We start from the raw sequence: 17,391 nt of genomic DNA, 5'->3' as shown, positions 1-17,391 counted from the left end.
TGGTTCTCCGCCTGGGCGCCATTCAGGTGTTCGTCGAAGTGCCGCTTCCACCTATCGGTCACCTCAAGATCGTCCGTCAGAATACTGCCAGTCTTATCCCGACACATTTCGGCTCGTGGCACAAAGCCTTTGCGGGATCCGTTCAGTTTCTGGTAGAACTTTCGCGTTTCCTGAGAACGATGCAGCCGCTCCAACTCTCTCGTTCCGCTGATTCCGGGATTCTGTGCTGGAAAAAGGTACTACGTACGGCCATGTTGTTGGAGGCTGCAAAGTCGATAAGTCTTAGGGCCTATTTCACTGGTCCGCTGGTGTGCGCTGAACCTTCCAATCACCGGTTAGTATTCCTCCTCCTGGCCGACCTGAGCATTGAAATCCCCGATGACGATCTTGATATCATGTTTTGGGCAGAGGTCGATTTTCATACTAGAATGATTATTTAACGTGCAAAATATGACATTTGTGTTTAAAATAAATTATTTAAAAAAATGTTTTTTTTTTCATCCGGATAATCGAGTCCAAAAAATCCAGATAATCGAGTCCGAACTGTAATCCTTTCAAATAAGGGTAATAGCGCTTGAATCGGTTCGACCATCTCCGAGAAACAGACAGCTAAATGAAGCGCCGCACGCACACACACACACACACACACACACACACACACACACACACACACACACACACACACACACACACACACACACACACACACACACACACACACACACACACACTGCGTACCCCGAGTTGGGATCGTAGACATTAGGACGAAAATCGATGCGCTTTACGAGCTCGTTGAGGGCAGACACAATATCCACACGCAGACCAAACGCTTTAACTGCCGTGGAACACAGGATCCCAAGGCTAGAGCTTTGAACGCTGAACGCGGACTTAGTGAGGCCCAGAAGAGCATGAATGCCGCAGTATCGGAGACGCCGAAAAGGCCTCCAAACTCGAGCCCGCATACGAACAAAAGTAAGAGGGAAACGCCTGGAGAATAAAAAGATCAAAACAAGGCCAAAAATGAGGAGGGAGAGAATCCGGACTAGGGAAAAACCAACGGATGGCATATTGTTGACAAGAAGAAACTAAACGGAAACAACCAGAACGTAGAACAGAAGAGGCCTAATACCGTTTTTGTTTTTGCTTAGGTCCAATCTAGGTTCGCTCTAGTTCCAATCGAACGGCTGTCAAAACGTTTGTTTTTTCACTCAGGTTAAACTTAGTTTCAATCTGGGTTGCACTTTTTAGACAACGGGTTCGCACTGAGTTTTTTCACAGTTTGAACCTCGCAATAAGCAATACACTGACAACCCGAAAACGTTTGTTGATGCTCGCGAAAATGTTTGTTTATGCAGTGGTCGGTTGGAATAAACCCAGGTTAATAAACAAAAACGCTATAAGTCTCGACGAAAGAAGAGCAAAGGCGATGCTCTAATTGTCCAAGCGAACCCCAACGTTTCGTACGGAGCGATCTTTCGAAACAACCGAGAAGCCCCGCAGCTGCAGAAACTCAGTGAAGAAGTGGCAAGGCGGTGAAGAACAAGGCGGACTCAAAAAGGAGAGATTCATTTTTTATTTTTTTTATTTATTTATAGTTTTAAGGTGAATTAGTCGTCATCGATTCTGCCAATTTCAAAAGCAGTTTTTTTTGTTTGAAACAAAAATTCTGTTCATGAAAATATATTCGCTGTGTTCAGATTGGCAAGGAGAATGCAGTATTTACATTTTTATAAACAGAATCCCGCTTTTAGGCCTAAAAACTGCTTCCGAAATTCGGCTTTCCGGCGAAAAGTTAATGACTGCTAGTTTCCCGTTAACTTCAACTGATTACCTCTCATTGAAGTCGACGAATGGGAAAAGCCAATTTGAGTTGACACTGTTGCAATCATTCTCAAATTGGCATAAAACCCCATCTTTTTTCACGCTCAGGAGTTACATAAATAATAATCACACAATACATGTTAAAATACAAAACAAAGTTAGAATATCGTACTTAACCTAATATATCACAGTTCAAAATTCTATTTTTAAATTTGTCAGTTGAGAGTGTGAAGTCGAAGAGATGGTGAACACGATTAAAGGTACGGCACATTGCTTGAATTGGTTCGTTGTTTCCGTATAAGGTGTGATGAAATGCGAGTCGGAAGAAGTCTCGGGCTCTAAGGTTTCGAGGCGCGATGTTAATGTTCAGTAAAGCGAGAATATCCGGCGCATCGATTTCCCACTTCAGCAATTTGGCGATGAAAATGGCTCTAGAAGCATTTCTTCTTTTAACCAGGGTGTCAACGTTTAGCAGTTTACATCTGTCTTCGTAAGGTGGCAGATTTATCGGACCAGACCAAGGGAGACACCTTAACGCGTGTCTGATGAGTCTGCGCTGCACGGCTTCAATTCTAGATATCCAGTTTTGTGTGTACGGGCTCTACACTACAGAGGCTGTGTCAAGAATGGATCGTACTAACGAGAAGTAAATGGGCTCGCAAACAGTAAGGATTACGAAAGTCTTTATGCTATGCGCATTATGAATCCCAAGTTGCGGTTTGCTTTCGCTATAATGCTGGAAAAGTGGTTCTGGAAAGTAAGCTTGGAGTCCGGTTCCACTCCTAAATCTTTGATATTCGTCACACGTTCCAGAATAGATCCATTAATCCTGTATGCATATTGGAGTTTTGCTTCTGGTAAAAGAGATGACTGAACATTTGGGCACGCTTATAGTGAGGTTGTTCCTATGACACCAATCAGCAAATCGGTTTACCAAATCTTGCAGCTGTTTGCAATCCTCCACTGATCTTATGTCAAGGAATATTTTTAGGTCGTCCGCATATAACACCTTGCATCCAGATGGTATTACAAAGCACACGTCGTTAAAGTAAATAAGAAACAGTAATAGTCCCAAAATACTTCCTTGGGGAACTCCGGACGTGTTGCAGAAGTTACTTGATTCGGTCGAACCAAGCTTTACAGAAAGATTTTAGGTGCTTTTAGATTTCGTTTAGGTTTCAGTAAAGTTTTACCAAATTCGGTACTGTTTTGAAATGTGGTGCTATTGCCGAAGCCAGAAAAGCATGCGGAGGATCCGACGTCATATAGGCCACTATGTCTGCTGGATACAGGTGGAAACCCCCTGGAGAGAATTTTCCTGAACAGAATGACGAGGTACATGAAAGGTGCAGTCGGTCTGTCGAACATGCAGTTCGAATTTCAGAAAGGATAGTCGGTGGATGTTATTCGGACAGTAGTCGAGAAGAAGCGAAATTGTATTGTAACTCTCAGGATTCAACAGTACTAACTGGGAAGCCATTACCAAGTTCTGCAGAATTCTGAAGAGTTACTTCCGAAACCGGGAGCCGGGTTTACGAGACCACCACGAGGCCTAACTTCCTAAGAAGATGAACATCAAATCACGAGCTCTGCAAGGCTCCATCCTCGACCCGACACGCTTTTGCGGGGATATGTTGGATTGTCCAATTTTAAAGGGGCCAAGCCTCCCTTGAAAAAATCACCAATGTTTTTAAATTTTGAAAAAAACTATGTTAAAATAACTTTAAGTAATTTAAACTTGAGAGTAATATTTATTTGCATCACAGTTGTAAGAACCCATGCATTAAAAGGCATTTAATTTTAATTTACCGATGTAATAAAGCGATCGAAATAAATACCGGGGGTTTTAGCCTCCCCTAATAATGAATTCTAGTTCCGCTAATGCCCAAAATAAAAATTAAATCTCATAATACAAAAGGAACAATGTGAAGATTACGGGCCTACAGTTTTATCCTAATTCAAAATAGAAATACTAATCAGAAAGGGTTGATCAAAATCTGGAATCCAGGTGCTTTATTCGGCTAGCAAGCATGGAAATAAAATTATGTTTTGCGCGATGAGCTGCCAAGAATATATCGAACTTTTTTTTCCTATAATATGAACATCCCCATTTCAGCAAACTATAAAGTTGCACCAGTACTTGCGTGCAATTAATGATGCATGGTACTGCATACAATTAAAGTGCATACAAGTAGCGTTGAATCTATGAAGATAGTTTATTTTAAATTTGCTATAAACTTCCTCAAAAAGGATATCAAGCTAAGCGCAATTCAGAAATAAAAGGACTTTTCGCTGAATTCAGCTAAGCTGAGCATATCGCATAGTTTGCCATAATTTTTTATCCTGAACCCTCTAATGAACCGGGTAAATTTCTTTTTCCAAATTCTCATGTTTCTAAACAGAGATGGCATTTGACTCATTTGACAATACCGTTTCAGGCAAGCAAAAAATTTGAAAATGTTATGGGACATTTTCAGAACAAGTTATTTTTATCACCGCGGTGATATTGTATCAGGATTTATTGACCTTTTTCAGAAAGAAATATAACGTTTTTGCCTTTTGTTTTCTGTTGTTGCCTAGCATCATCAGATGTCTAAAAAACATACAAAACTTTATAATTATACCTACCGACATTTCAAAAAACATAAATGCTGGTCACGATAGTTTTCGGTTTTCCAAAGCAAAAAAATTTGAAAACCAGTTGGACATTTGTTCGAGTAGATTGGTTCGTGTCCAGCTGGAAATCGATATCCATGTCTTACACCTGACAGTACCGCACCAGAACAGCCAACTGAAAATAAACACATCGTTCTGAACACTGCGGTCACCATTTTTCAGTTGAAAACCACAGACGAGACTATTGGACATTCGGAAGAAACGCGGAAATGATATGAATAGATTGACAGTTAACTAAAGACTAATTATATTGCTACTCTCGATATAAATTGACAAATAATGCACAGATTGCTTCGATTCGGAAAATTAACATTCCTCCTCGACATCGAAGGCTAGGATTCCAGTTCCTTCCTTTAGTGTTGCTAACTTCGGTCAGACAGTACAGAAAACTGATGACATTCTTATTTTTAATGTCCTTCATGAAGCAGTATTTTACGTCAACATGCTTCGACTGTTGATAGACCTTTTCATTTTTACCTAGCCGGATACAGCTTTGATTGTCCTCACGGATGCAGATCAGATGATCAATTGGCTTTCCGAGGTCGTCCAATAGCTTCAGTATCCATTGAAATTCTTGACATGCTTCAGCTTCCTTGAACCCAAGAAGTTGATTTTCTGTCCCGTGTGTCCCCTACTGCGTCGCAGTGTTCGCAGTAGACCCCTCTAAACGCATGAAAAGATCACAGAAAGTCCAAAAAATAAATCTGCGAGACGAAGAAAGAAAGTTTCCTTCTCAGTTTCATAGAGAAGCTCAGCTCATAGATCATTGCTCTTTTTGTCATCTTTTGGTCAGTACTAAAACGTAAAACAATTACCTTTAGGTTCACCATCCTGTATATCTCTCTCAGCATTGGCCATACCTTGAAGGCTACGCAGCTCCGCATCAAACTCCGAATTTTCCGCATAAATTCGAACTGTTTTAGCACAATAATCGCACAGCACGCCCTTCATAGACACATTCTCATGTTTTTTTATTCTTTGCTCAAAGATTTTAAAGCTGTCCTGTGTGGGGTGTGGTATTAAACTTCTTCATCTTGCTTTATTCGATTAGTTAGTTTTTCTTCATTACTTTTTCGTTAATCTATGTATTCACATTATGTTTGATGATTAAGTTTTTTTTTGTTCTCAGTTAGCACTTCGTAACGCCGATACTCTCTCAAATAGAACTGGTAGGTACACAAAACGGCACTCTAATTGAATTTCTATTCGAATCCGAAAAAAATTTCTGCTTTTATCTGTTATGTTTCCGGAAAAAGCGCAGCGAATGTCCGGAAAGTGTTTGCAAGCTGATTCCGTCGTTTTTATTTACCCTAACAATGGGTGTGTGATAATCAGAACACAAAATATTGCTGCTTTAAGAAGCCCAAGACGGAACGCAGGTCTCGTTTTTTCTTTCGTTAAATTTTTTACTTGTATGAACTAGGTTTTTTACGCGTTTAACACACAATTGCTTCAAACTTGCTAACTTGATTCGATTGGTTTACGGTCAATTTGTTCTGTTTCAGTATCAAAAGTTAAATTCCATCTGTTCTGGTAGACTCTTACGATTATCTTCTAATAATTTGTTCTTTTCTCATCTTGTTGTTTTTTTTTTGCTTTTCATGTCCAACGCCAGTTTTTAATTTTAAATGGTTAGTGCTAATCTTCATCACCTTTCTTGCTACTCTTTTCTCTCTCTCTTTCTTTAAATTTTCAATGTGTTAGTGTTTTAAAATGTATTATTTTGTTCGCTATAAAAATACTGTAATACTGTCACTGTTACCGGAAAGTCGTCATATCTAAACTGGTCGCAAGAACGAATAAACTACATGCGCGGATTTTTGTTTTTCATAATAATTGGTACAAAGAGGTTCGCTAATTTTGTTTTTTTTTTTCAACTTTTAAACGAGTAGTTCAAGAAATGTCTAAATGGCTTTGCCATTTACCCTGCTTTTTTCCGATCTGTGCGTAACCTATCTAACGATCCAAACGGGTTTTTACGTGTCTGTCTGAGTGTGCGTATGTTACTTCTGAATCCGGAAGTATCTAGAATCAGGCTCTGTTGTTAAACAGGTTGTTATTGGTTTGCTGTCAGAGAGAGTGGTTTAAATTAGGCTTGAACAAATGGCATTATAAATAAAATAAATTACACGGGTTTGAAGCACAACACATATAAAACGAAAAAAAACCTGCACAAAAGACACATGTCATGCAAAGTTAACACTGTCAACAAAGAATTTGAAACACAATCAAAATAGAATTAAGCTAAACAACAACGAACGAAAAAAATTAATGAGGATTGCAAAACTTGGGGGCAAAAATATACTCTAAAAAAAATTGTCTATTGCTCTCTTTCACTATCTCTGTGGTTCGTTTGTTCTCTGGCAGATTTAATGGTATTGGCTTGAATCGGTTGCAATCGATTAAATGTTATCACTTTACATTTTTAGCGTGGGTTTTTCCCTTGTCTCATTGCCCTACCTATACAATGCCTATTTAGTGCACAAAAAAACTGAGCAGGATATAAAGGATACTTATTGAATGAGAAAAAACAAAGCTGTTCAATAGACTCAAACGCTCCTAAACTCTGTCGGTATAAATCGGTAGATAATACACAATATGGACACAATAGAGAAAAATCAAAAATTTAACTTTTTATCGCCATCACGTGGTTGTTGGCCAAGATCGTATTACTTTATACAACATGCACACGCACACGTACACACTGTAGTTCCCTCTGCCCACAGCACGAACGATTCTGTAGAAGTAGCACTATTTAATAGTGCTGCTGCTGGGTAAATTTTTTAGCTCTTACGAAAAATATAAACCTATCGACTACTGCTGCTGCTTCCGACCAATTTTAGCGGTTGCTGAGGCTGCTGCTGCTGCTGCCGCTGCGGCTACGCCACATGCTCACTGGAGAATCCGGTTCGGTTTTGCAGTACGTATCCTAAAAGATCACATTGTTCGTTTGTTTGCTTATATCTGAAAGGTGAAGAGTGAGAGGTAAGAATTTAGCCATTAGTTTGGGTGGTTGTGTTTTGTCTTCTAGAGGGCGTGCATGCAAATAAAACGGAACAACAACGGTAAGGTGCGAGTTTAGGGTAAGTTTTATTGTGCAAAACTGAAGTTAAAAAAATATATGAATATGTACAAATAGTAGTGCCGCTTAATCTATCACAAGTTAAAATGCAAATTTAAACGAATATTAATAAATGCCTTATTTGGTAACAGTTGGACATTTTAAGTGGTTAATTCCGGTTCGGTCATTCTTTGATGCACCATAACTTGTTCGGGTTATGCTACGATAAAATTAAGAAATTCACTATCAAGAGCTTTGATTTTCCTTTTTCTGTTGTTGAAAATGCCAATTTTAAAATTGTGTGAAATCCGATTAAAAGTAGACATTCAGAACCGGGAGTGCACCGTTGATACAAAGGATAGCGCAACACTCAATTCAGCAATATTGTAGATGATAATGAGCTTTACACGTGTCTCAAATAGACTTTATATTGGAAATTTTTGCTTGGCTGAAGGGGAATAGTTAAAATCGAAACACAAAAAGCGTAATAACTCGTAGTAGCTCCAAACATTAAAACTTCTGGACTGAGAATATAATGCAAAATGCTCAGCTCAGGTCGTGTGACTAAGCAATACTCTAATGTCGCATTTCTCACGATGGATAGATACGTTCCATGTCAATCAAATCAAACCGTGTGAATTAGGAAATACGCAAACAAACCCCGCATTATAAATTGCGTGAATTACTTAAATTATGTGAAAAACTGCCTCCAAAGCGACGCAGCTTAAAAATTTATTTCCACAGAAATGTGATAAAATGATAATAAAGTCATGTTTAATGTAAAAAAAATACTAACAAGTTGCTGTTCGGTTTTTATTCTAAAAAGAGAATTCAAAAGGTATTTAAAAGAATGAAAAAAGTCAAAAAAACAGAGCGTAAAAAGAAAAAAAAACCTGAAAAAGAGTCCAAAGAGAATCCAAAGAGAGTCACAAAGGAGTCTGAAAAGTTCAGAAAAGACAGTAGCCAAACAGTCCAAAAAGATTTCGAACTAAGTCAAAAAAAAGTCTTACAAAAGCTCCAAAAAGTTTCCAAAATGATTCCGAAAACATAAAAAAAAAGTCAAAAAAAGTTAAAAAGTCTAAAAAGGCAAAGAAAAAATCAAAAAGTCCAAAAAGTGTCTACAAAGAGGCCAAATCGAATCGAAAACAGTCAAAGAGCTGTACATAAAGAGTCCAAACCGAGTTTAAAAAGAGACCAAAAGAGTCTAAATTGGATCCAAAAAAAAATCCAGAAAAAGTTCAAAAAGAATAGGTTATTTAATTGAGAAGAAAAGAAAAGAAAATCCAAAAAGAATTGAAAAAAATCTAAAAAAATACAGAAATATTCCAGAAGAACTCCAAAAACCCATAAAATGTTCAAAATGAATCCAAATAAGACTGAAAAAAAGTACAAAAAGAATCCTAAAAGTATCTAGAAAAATTCCAAAACGAAAATAAGAGGAGTTCAAAACGTGTTTAAATGAGTACAAAAATGTTAAAAAAAAGAAAGGTCCGAAAAGAGTTCAACAGGCTCCTAAAACAAACCAAAACAGCCCAAAACGAATGCAAAAAGAGTCCATGGAGTCTAAAGTGAATTTAAAAGAAGTCAAGAGTTTCAAACTGAACACAAAAAGAGTGTAAACAAGTGTATAGAGGATCCACAAATATTCCAAAAATATTCTAAACGAGTTCCAAAAGAGTTTAGAAGCGTCCAAAAAGGGTCAAACAGAAACCAAAAACAATCCACAAAGAAAACTAAAAAGAGTCCCAAAAGAGTTCAAAAAGAGTCTAATACAAACAGAGTGCAAAAAAGTGTAAAAAAGCCCAAACAGAAGCTAGAATAAAATCGAAAAATATACTTAAAAGATTCCAAAACGGTGCAAAAAGTAACCTGAAATGTCAAACAAAATCATAAATGTCCAAAAGAAGTCCAAAAGGAGTCCAAAAAGAGTTTTTTTTTCATGATAATCTCAAACCGACCATTAGTTAGATCTATAGTGGTAAAAAGAGTTAAAAATGAAACCAAAACGTGTCCAAAATAATGTCAAATAAGTCTATAAAGTTCAAAATGAGTCCAAAAATAGTTCAAAAAATTAAAAAAAAATTAAAAGGAATCCTAAGGAACGCTAAATATTATATAAAAAGAGTGTGAAATGAATACAAAAAGAATGCAAAAAATTGTAATAAAATCCAAGTAGAATCAAAAAACTATTTCGAAAACCTTCTGAAAGGCTTCAAACGAGTCCAAAAGTGTTCTAATAAGTCTGAAACAAAGTCAAAAAGAATCCAAGAGAAGTCCAAAATGGGTCTAAATGGGTCCCAAATGGATCCAAAAAAGGTCCAAATTTGGACTCCTTTAAAGGAGTTCACAGAGTTGGAAAAGAATCCAAAATAGATCGAAAAATAGTTTTCAGAGTTCAAAATATGCCCAAAAAGAATCCGAGAGTCCGAAAAAGTCAAAAAAAAAGAATAAGAGTCTAAAAAGGGTACAAAAGGGTTTAAAAAAGGAAAAAAATAATCCAAAAGAGTGTAAAAAGTCCAAACAGGATCTATAAATGTTCAAAAACATTCCCAGAAAACTCTAAAAAAAAATCCAGAATAGTAAAAAAGACAAAAAGTAGCCAGAAAAAATCCCAGAAGAGTTCAAAAAGTGGCCAAAAACATAGAAACGAGTGCAAACACAAGTCTAAAAAGTATCCAAAAAAATTGCAAACGAACTCCAAGAATGCAAAAAGTTTCAAATCTCAAAAAATGTCCAAAAGATTTTTACAAAGAAGTAAAAAAAAGTCTAAAAGAAGTCCTAAAAAGATTGAACTGGAAAAGATTGATTTGGACTCTCTGAAATCTATTTGGATTGTTTTTGGTTACTTTTGAGACATTTTTTCAACTTCTTATGATACTTTTTGAACCATAAAATGTCTTTCTAAGTATTTGGGCTCCTTTTGTACCTGCTTTGATCTTTTTTGGACTTCTTTTAGACTTTTTTTATTCTTTGTAAAAACCTTTTGGACATTTTTTGAGATTAGAAACTGTTTGCATTCTTGGAGTTCGTTTGCAATGTTTTTGAATACAAAATAAGAGTAGAAAATAAAGAATTCAGAAAGTGTGTGTAAATCCACAAATAATCCAAGAAGAGTTCCAAAGGAGCCCAACAAGAGTCTACAAAAGTCTAAAGAGAGTATAAAGAGGCGCCCAAAATGCACAGAAACGAGTTCGAAAAAGTACTTAAAGAGTACAAAAGCCAAAAAGAATCCAATAATTTCCAAAACTATTCCAAAAGAACTTCAGAAGGATCGAAAACATCTCAAAAGAATTTATGAAGAGTTCAAAGGGACGTCAAAACGAGTCCAAAAAAGTTAAAAATATCCAAAATGGGTAGAAAAATAATATAAAATGAATTTAGCAGTGTCAAAGAAAAGTATAAAAGAATTCAAAGTGTCTAAAAATTCAAAAAGAATCCAAAGACATTTTAAAAGGATCAAAAAAATTAGCAAAAAGTCCAAAACAGAACCAGTCTAAACTGGTCAAGAAAGGAATCAAAATATTGTCCAAAGAAATTCCGGAAATAGTCCAAAACAGTCAAAAAAACCCAAAAAAAAAATCTTCAAAAGAGTCAGAAAAAGTAAAAAAATATATATTCGCGCTGGATAAATGTGCGAATGAATGATAGAATCAGGCATGCGTCATAACAAAACCTTGATATAAGACCACAGAGTATAGACGGCTTAGTGGTGTAATTGGTTAAACAACACGCTCAACTAGAGATTGGGAGCTGTGAGTTCGACTCTCACCTGCGCTAAGTCTATATTTTTGGCCTAATATCAAGAATTTTCAGTTTGCCTGAATCTACATTTCTCGCATTAAGCATTTATTCTTCCCCAACGTAAAAAAAGATACAGAGAGGCTAAAAAGAGTTCAACGGGTTCTAAAAAGAGTTCAAAAGAAGTCTAAAAAGGGTACAGTTGGTCCGCAAATATTTCAAAAGCATTCCAAAAGAATCCACAACAGTCCAAAAAGTGTCTAACAGAATCCAGACCTATTGAATTCAAAAACATTTCAAAACAACGCCAAAGAAGCCTAAAAAACTAAAAACGTTTACAAAAGTTTGAAAGGGATTCCAAAAAAAGCTCAAAAAGAATCTAAAATGCGTCCAAAAATAATCTAAAACTAGTCTGAATATTTCACCGAGTCCAACAATATTTCAAAAAGTCTAGAAAGTCCAAAATATCTAAAAAAAGTCCATATAGTATTCAAAATAAGTCCCAAAAGCATCCAAAAAAATTACAAAAACTGTTTGAAAAGAGTTCAAAAGAAATCCAAAAAAGGTCAAAGAGAGCACAAAAACCGAAAAAAAACACAGAAACGAGACAAAAAAAACAAAATAGTCCAAACAGTCTCCAGAAAGTGGAAAGAAAAAGAATTCAAAATTAATCCAAACCCAAGTAACAATTTGGGTTTTATTACACTCTTATGATGGAATTTAAGACCAAAATTAATCTTGAAGACTACCATAAGAGTACAATAAAACTCACATTGCTGCTTGGGAAGAGACCAAAAACAGTTTAAAAAGAATTTCAAAATGGATCTAAAAATGGTCCACGAAGAGCCTAGAGAGTCGAAAAAGTATCAGAAAAGGAGTCCAAAATAAGTTTAATAAAGGTCCAAAAAGATTCCAAAAAGAGCCCAAAATCAATAAAAAAAATTGCAGAAAAGTCCAAAAAGGATCCAAAAGAGTCCAACACGTGAATGTAAAAAGATGTGCAAAAAGAGCCGAAAGGAGCCCAAAACAAGGGTAAAAATTAGAATCAAAATTTCAAAAGTTCAAAGAGAGTACAAAAAGAACCCAGAAGGCAGGCAGGTTCAAAAAAGTATCAAAAGAGGGCAAAAAGGTCCAAAATTAAAAAAATTAACAAAAATTCAAAGTGGGTCAAAAAACCAGCCTAAAATTAAAACAGAAGAAAACTTATCCAATTTAATTCTACTATGTATATTTTATTCACGACAGATACGTATTTCGCCTACGTTTTCGAGTTCGAAAACAGACACTGAGGAAGCCTGCAAGTCGTTGGTGAAATACGTATCTGTCGTGAATAAAATATACATAGTAGAATTAAATTGGATAAGTTAAAAAGTCTTCTTTTTTAATTTTAAGTTTCGTATCTACTAAGACGCTCCAAAAACTTCAATCAAAAAACCAGTCCAAAACCAAATTTCAAAAAGAACCCATCAAAGTCTAAAAAGAGTTATTAAAAAAAGGTATAATAAGAGTCGCAAGAGAGTTCGAAAAAGTCCATAAATAGTTAAACAAATAGTGTCCGAAAAGGAAAGAGCTCAGAAAGAATTTAAAATGAGTCTAAAAATATATCAAATTTAAAAAGTGTATTTCGGAAGCATTCAGTTTTATTTCAGGCTTCGAATAGTCGTAATATTTTGATGCATCTTTAAGTGAATTATATGAAAATATATTCTTTATTGAACACTTGCTTCCTCAATCCCCCTAGCAGTGGGCTGGCTGATTAGTCTTTTCACACACAACTATTATACATCCTGCATGAAGCGTATTTAAAGCAAGTTCTGTTTTGCACAGCTTTGAAATCAAGACAATTTATTTCCGTAAGAGAGGAACCTGATAAATCTGAAATTATTCGTCGCTGTTCGAAGTTTGAAGTTTCAAATTTTCCTAACAATTTTAGAAGCATTAAACATTGGGGGAGGAAGACGGGAAATCGAAGGTGACCCAGCTGGAAACATCATTGCGGCGTGCTGTCGAAAGGTGAGCAACACGGAATCGTACAGAGGAGGAGGATAGAATTAGACGATGGTATGCTGTGAATGTGAATCGGTTAAATTTGAACGCTGTTAAAAAAGCAGTGAGTGAGCTAAAAACGGCACAGCAGCTGCAAAGGGTCTGATTACTGTCGAACTTTTGAAGGTCTGGAAGCTCTTATATGCCCAATCTACAAGAAGGACCATCGACTCGAATGTAGCAATTATTGAGATATTTCACAACGCAATTTTGCATCCTTTCTCGGTGCTGAAATTCTCTGTTGGAAAATATTAGGGCGGATTTCAAGAGCAACATTCCGCAACTGATATTAACCTTGCGACAGCTTCCTGGTTTGCAGATCCACTATTTAACAGTTTATAGATTTGAAGGCAGTGTATTATTCAGTCAAGTAAACGATACGATATATAAATTTAAGAAATATGCCTGCCATCTGAGGCGTTATTTTAAACAACCTTGAAAAGCTGCCACCACAGAGTACTGAATTTTTTCTTCTTTTCGATTGGTTTAATTGTTAACACCCTTCGAGTCCATGTAGTAAACAGTAATTACTCCAGCAAGTCCACATGATTTGCTTTACATAATACATCCATAATACATTAGAATGTATTAGAAGAAAAATCCAACTTCTGTAATTTGATCTAAATTAATGGTTCAGATCTCAGGTGGCTCATTTCAAAATGAACTCTCGGGAACAAGCCACCTATTCTTGCACTCTACAGAAGTTAAAATTCAAAAAATACACTCAAATAATTCACTAAAGTAGGTAGGTTACAGTGTGAGATGGTTTTACTTTCACAGTAGCTCAAATCAACTTATGGCACAAGAAAACTTCAGCTTATTTACAGTTCAGTTTCAAAATCGTTCATGTTAGTAACACAAAACAAAAAAGGAACGTGTTCGTTAAAAATGTATGTTATACAATGATTTTCATGTAAAAAATAATTGAATAAGTCTTAAACCATTAAACGATAAATGTTTGCAATGCAACATTAATGTTAAAATATGTAAAACAGAATGTGTAAAACCTTTGACGCTTGATGGATAATTTAAAAATTAATAGCACTCATAAAAAGTTAAGAAAATCGAAATAATCCAGATAAAACTGATAGTAACACACACTAGCCACTACGCTAAGCAGTACCGAACCGAGCGCGACCAGCGCACAATAGCATGCTGTGCGGCTGTGGTAGTTGTTGGTGGAGGATCCAGTTCGGGCCTGCAAACATCTAATACTACTACTGGTTCCACTAGGACTAGTACTACTACTACTATCTACAATCGCTCTACGTTCGCTACTGCCAGCGTTGTTGCTTACATCTGTGTTCGTCGTCATGCGAGTGGAACTGGACGCCACGGAGTGGGGCAGCCCGACGGCTGAGGCAGCCGCCGCAGCTGCGGCCACCGCCGCATCCAGCGAAGGCCTCAACGCTTGCCGCTTTGCCACGATTTCCAGCATCTCGTTCAGGATAGCACCTTCGGCGGCTACGTCGGAGGAATTTTTGTCGAGTTCTGAAAATTCAGAAAGGAAGACGATGTTGTTAGTGGCAATTTGTGCCGTAGGGAACTACTACACTCACTACTGCACGACAGTCGCATGTTGAGTTCCTCCTTCAGCTGCGCGTGGCGATGCTCGAGCTGCAGCTCCTGCTGCCGAATGGTGAGCTCTTCGTCGCGCACCTTTAGCCGCGTAATGCTGCGCATTATTTCCAACCACTCTTTGACGAGGCCTTCGTCGTTCGCGCCTAGGTTTTCGATGTTCTTCTCGAGTGATTCGCTCTCGCCTCGCAGTTCCTTCTCGATCTCGACGCCCCGCGTTTCCAGATCCTTGATCTTCACCTCGATCTCCTCCTGTTCTCGTTGTATCTCTTGAGCAATTCTCAGTCTGGCGAAAAAAGAGAAGGTGATTGGTTACTTACTGTTCCCTTACGGTAGAATAATATTAAGTTTACCTTTTCAATTCTGCTTGTCGCGAAGCCTTGGACATTGCACGCAGTTTCTTCAGTTCGTTCTTTGGCTCGTTGGTGGTGCAACTCTCGTCTATTTCACAAATAGATAATGAAACAAAAAAAAAATCAGTGAATGGTTCAATAAGGCGGAAAGTAAACGTCAAACTTACCATCGGATCTCTGATAATTGAGTGGTAACGGCGGAATCGGTGGCGGTTCTAGCTCTTCTGCCTCCTTACGACCGATCGGTGTGAAGCTATTCCCGCCCGCGGCGGACGAGATAACGGGCGAGCTGGTCGTGCTGGTCGAGGTCGTTTCCCGTCCGGCCGACGGTGGACTAGCAGTGTTACTGGAGGCCTGTTGCGTTGCGTTAGTGTTCTTTAAGCAGGCTTCCGAAACGCACCGCTGCTCGTACGGGGAACCCTCTTTTGGCTGGCGGAAAAAATTGGGGTACGATTAGTGGTTGATTTATGGGTTAAATTTTAATCGGAAAAACTACGTTTCAAACGTGATGTGAGTTCTTGCTTACGATTAGGTAGGAATATCTATTAACACAGAATGTGAAATAACTAAACTTTAAAAGTACCTAACCTTTAAACAAAAAGACTACATTAAATTGATTAGAGCAAAAAAACATCGTGATTAAAAAACTAGAAAGCATAAATCAAATAGATGCAAGCATAAGCGATAGTAGAAAAAAAATCAAGAATTAGAATCAACAGAATGAGAAAAGAAAATTATTTAGCATGAGATAATGTTTCCTTACACCAAACCCAATATTCCTCATGTCAAAGCAAGACTGAAAACAGGTGAACAGAAAGACACATATATAAGTCACAATGTCAAAGCAGCCTCCCACCAACTGAGAACTAAGCCGTATCCTCTCAACGCTTCCCTTACCTTGGACTTATCCTTCAACTTCGGTGAAATCTTAAACCTTAGAAAACCACCGCCGCCGCCTCCACCGCTGCTGCTGGTGCCGCTTGTCGACTGCTGATTGTCGGTGCTGCCGCTGCCGCCGGAGGTGGTTTCCTTTTTGCCGTCCTTCGTCGGCGATGAATCCTTGCTTCCGCTGCCGCCGCCGCCACCACCGCTGGAGCTGTCCGTCTTTTTGCGACTGTTGAAAAAGTCCGAAACTTTTTCGATAATACTTTTACGCCGTTCGCGGTCCTTGCACTTGTTGCGCGTTCGCAGTCGGAGCTCATCCGTTCCGGTACCATTGGGGTTGGTCTGCGTGGGGGAAGGAAACAGATCAGTTTGATTAGGTTTTGTCCAGTACGGAACTTTAGATCACAGTTTTACTACTAACTACTTAAAGATTCTTTCAAATCTGCGATTCTCTCTCCTGTTAGTTCTATATTTTTATATCATGTTCATGTTATTGCGCTACGATTTTACTCTTATGTCAGTCTTGTATTAATTTAGTGTCACTTTAGTGTTATTTTATGCCATTTCACTGTCATTTTTGTAATACAGTCGAATCATTTTCGTAATTCGTGTAGTTCTTGTTTTTTTTGCGTTATTTTCAAATTGGTTATGGTATATCGCTGGGACTTTAAAATACTCATATGATACAATATATGATAGAAAAAAATACAATATTAAAGGATACGAAAAGAGCCATAAAAATGGTGCAACATGATAAAGGATTTAAACATAAATGATAAAAAAACAACAGAAAAACAAAAAATATGACAAAAAAGCAACATATAATAAAAAGAGCATGACAAGAAGTCCAATATGGTACAAAAACTTACACAATAATTGATTCGAAAATGATACAGAAATAAAAAAAAATTACACAATGACGTGGAAATGGATCAAAAATAACATAAAGGTGATACAAATAATGACAGAAAAATAAACTTAAAAAGACCAAACTCGTGTTTTGGCTCGACCTTTAATGAGGCCAGGTATGTAATTTTGTACATTCACAGAAGGAACGGTAGAAGAAAGTCATGAAACAAACGTGGTGACAGTATCCAAACAAAACGGGACAAGGCGTGAAAAGGAAAGAGCGGAAAATTAGCGAAGGGAGGGTCATTGAGGCAACGCTTAAGAAGTTGTGTACCATTCCCCTTAATGCAAGCTGAAGGATCCGCCGATCGAAACAAACTACCA

General features: G+C 37.3%; 1 protein-coding gene across 4 annotated transcripts in view; it reads right to left on the bottom strand.

Moving 5' to 3' along the window:
* Positions 1-5,456: 5,456 nt before the first annotated feature.
* LOC128742179 (F-actin-monooxygenase Mical) overlaps positions 5,457-17,391 on the bottom strand; it is a 158,038-nt gene continuing 146,103 nt past the window's right edge. For 3 of the 4 annotated variants that reach the window (XM_053838450.1, XM_053838441.1, XM_053838459.1), the window contains exons 13-17: positions 16,171-16,500; positions 15,441-15,702; positions 15,274-15,361; positions 14,902-15,206; positions 14,342-14,833 (exon numbers count right to left, since the gene is read on the bottom strand). In XM_053838450.1, the coding sequence (XP_053694425.1) occupies positions 14,388-14,833; positions 14,902-15,206; positions 15,274-15,361; positions 15,441-15,702; positions 16,171-16,500 (1,431 nt within the window). In that variant the 3' untranslated portion in view covers positions 14,342-14,387. Of the gene's footprint in view, positions 7,462-14,341; positions 14,834-14,901; positions 15,207-15,273; positions 15,362-15,440; positions 15,703-16,170; positions 16,501-17,391 lie in introns of those variants that run through there. The other variant, XM_053838466.1, reaches the window with a different exon arrangement.

The sequence above is a fragment of the Sabethes cyaneus genome, chromosome 1, assembly GCF_943734655.1.
Source record: "Sabethes cyaneus chromosome 1, idSabCyanKW18_F2, whole genome shotgun sequence".
Lineage (NCBI taxonomy): Eukaryota > Metazoa > Arthropoda > Insecta > Diptera > Culicidae > Sabethes > Sabethes cyaneus.
The sequence above is the reverse complement of the archived record's forward strand: the minus strand, read 5'-3'. Positions and strand labels throughout refer to the sequence as shown.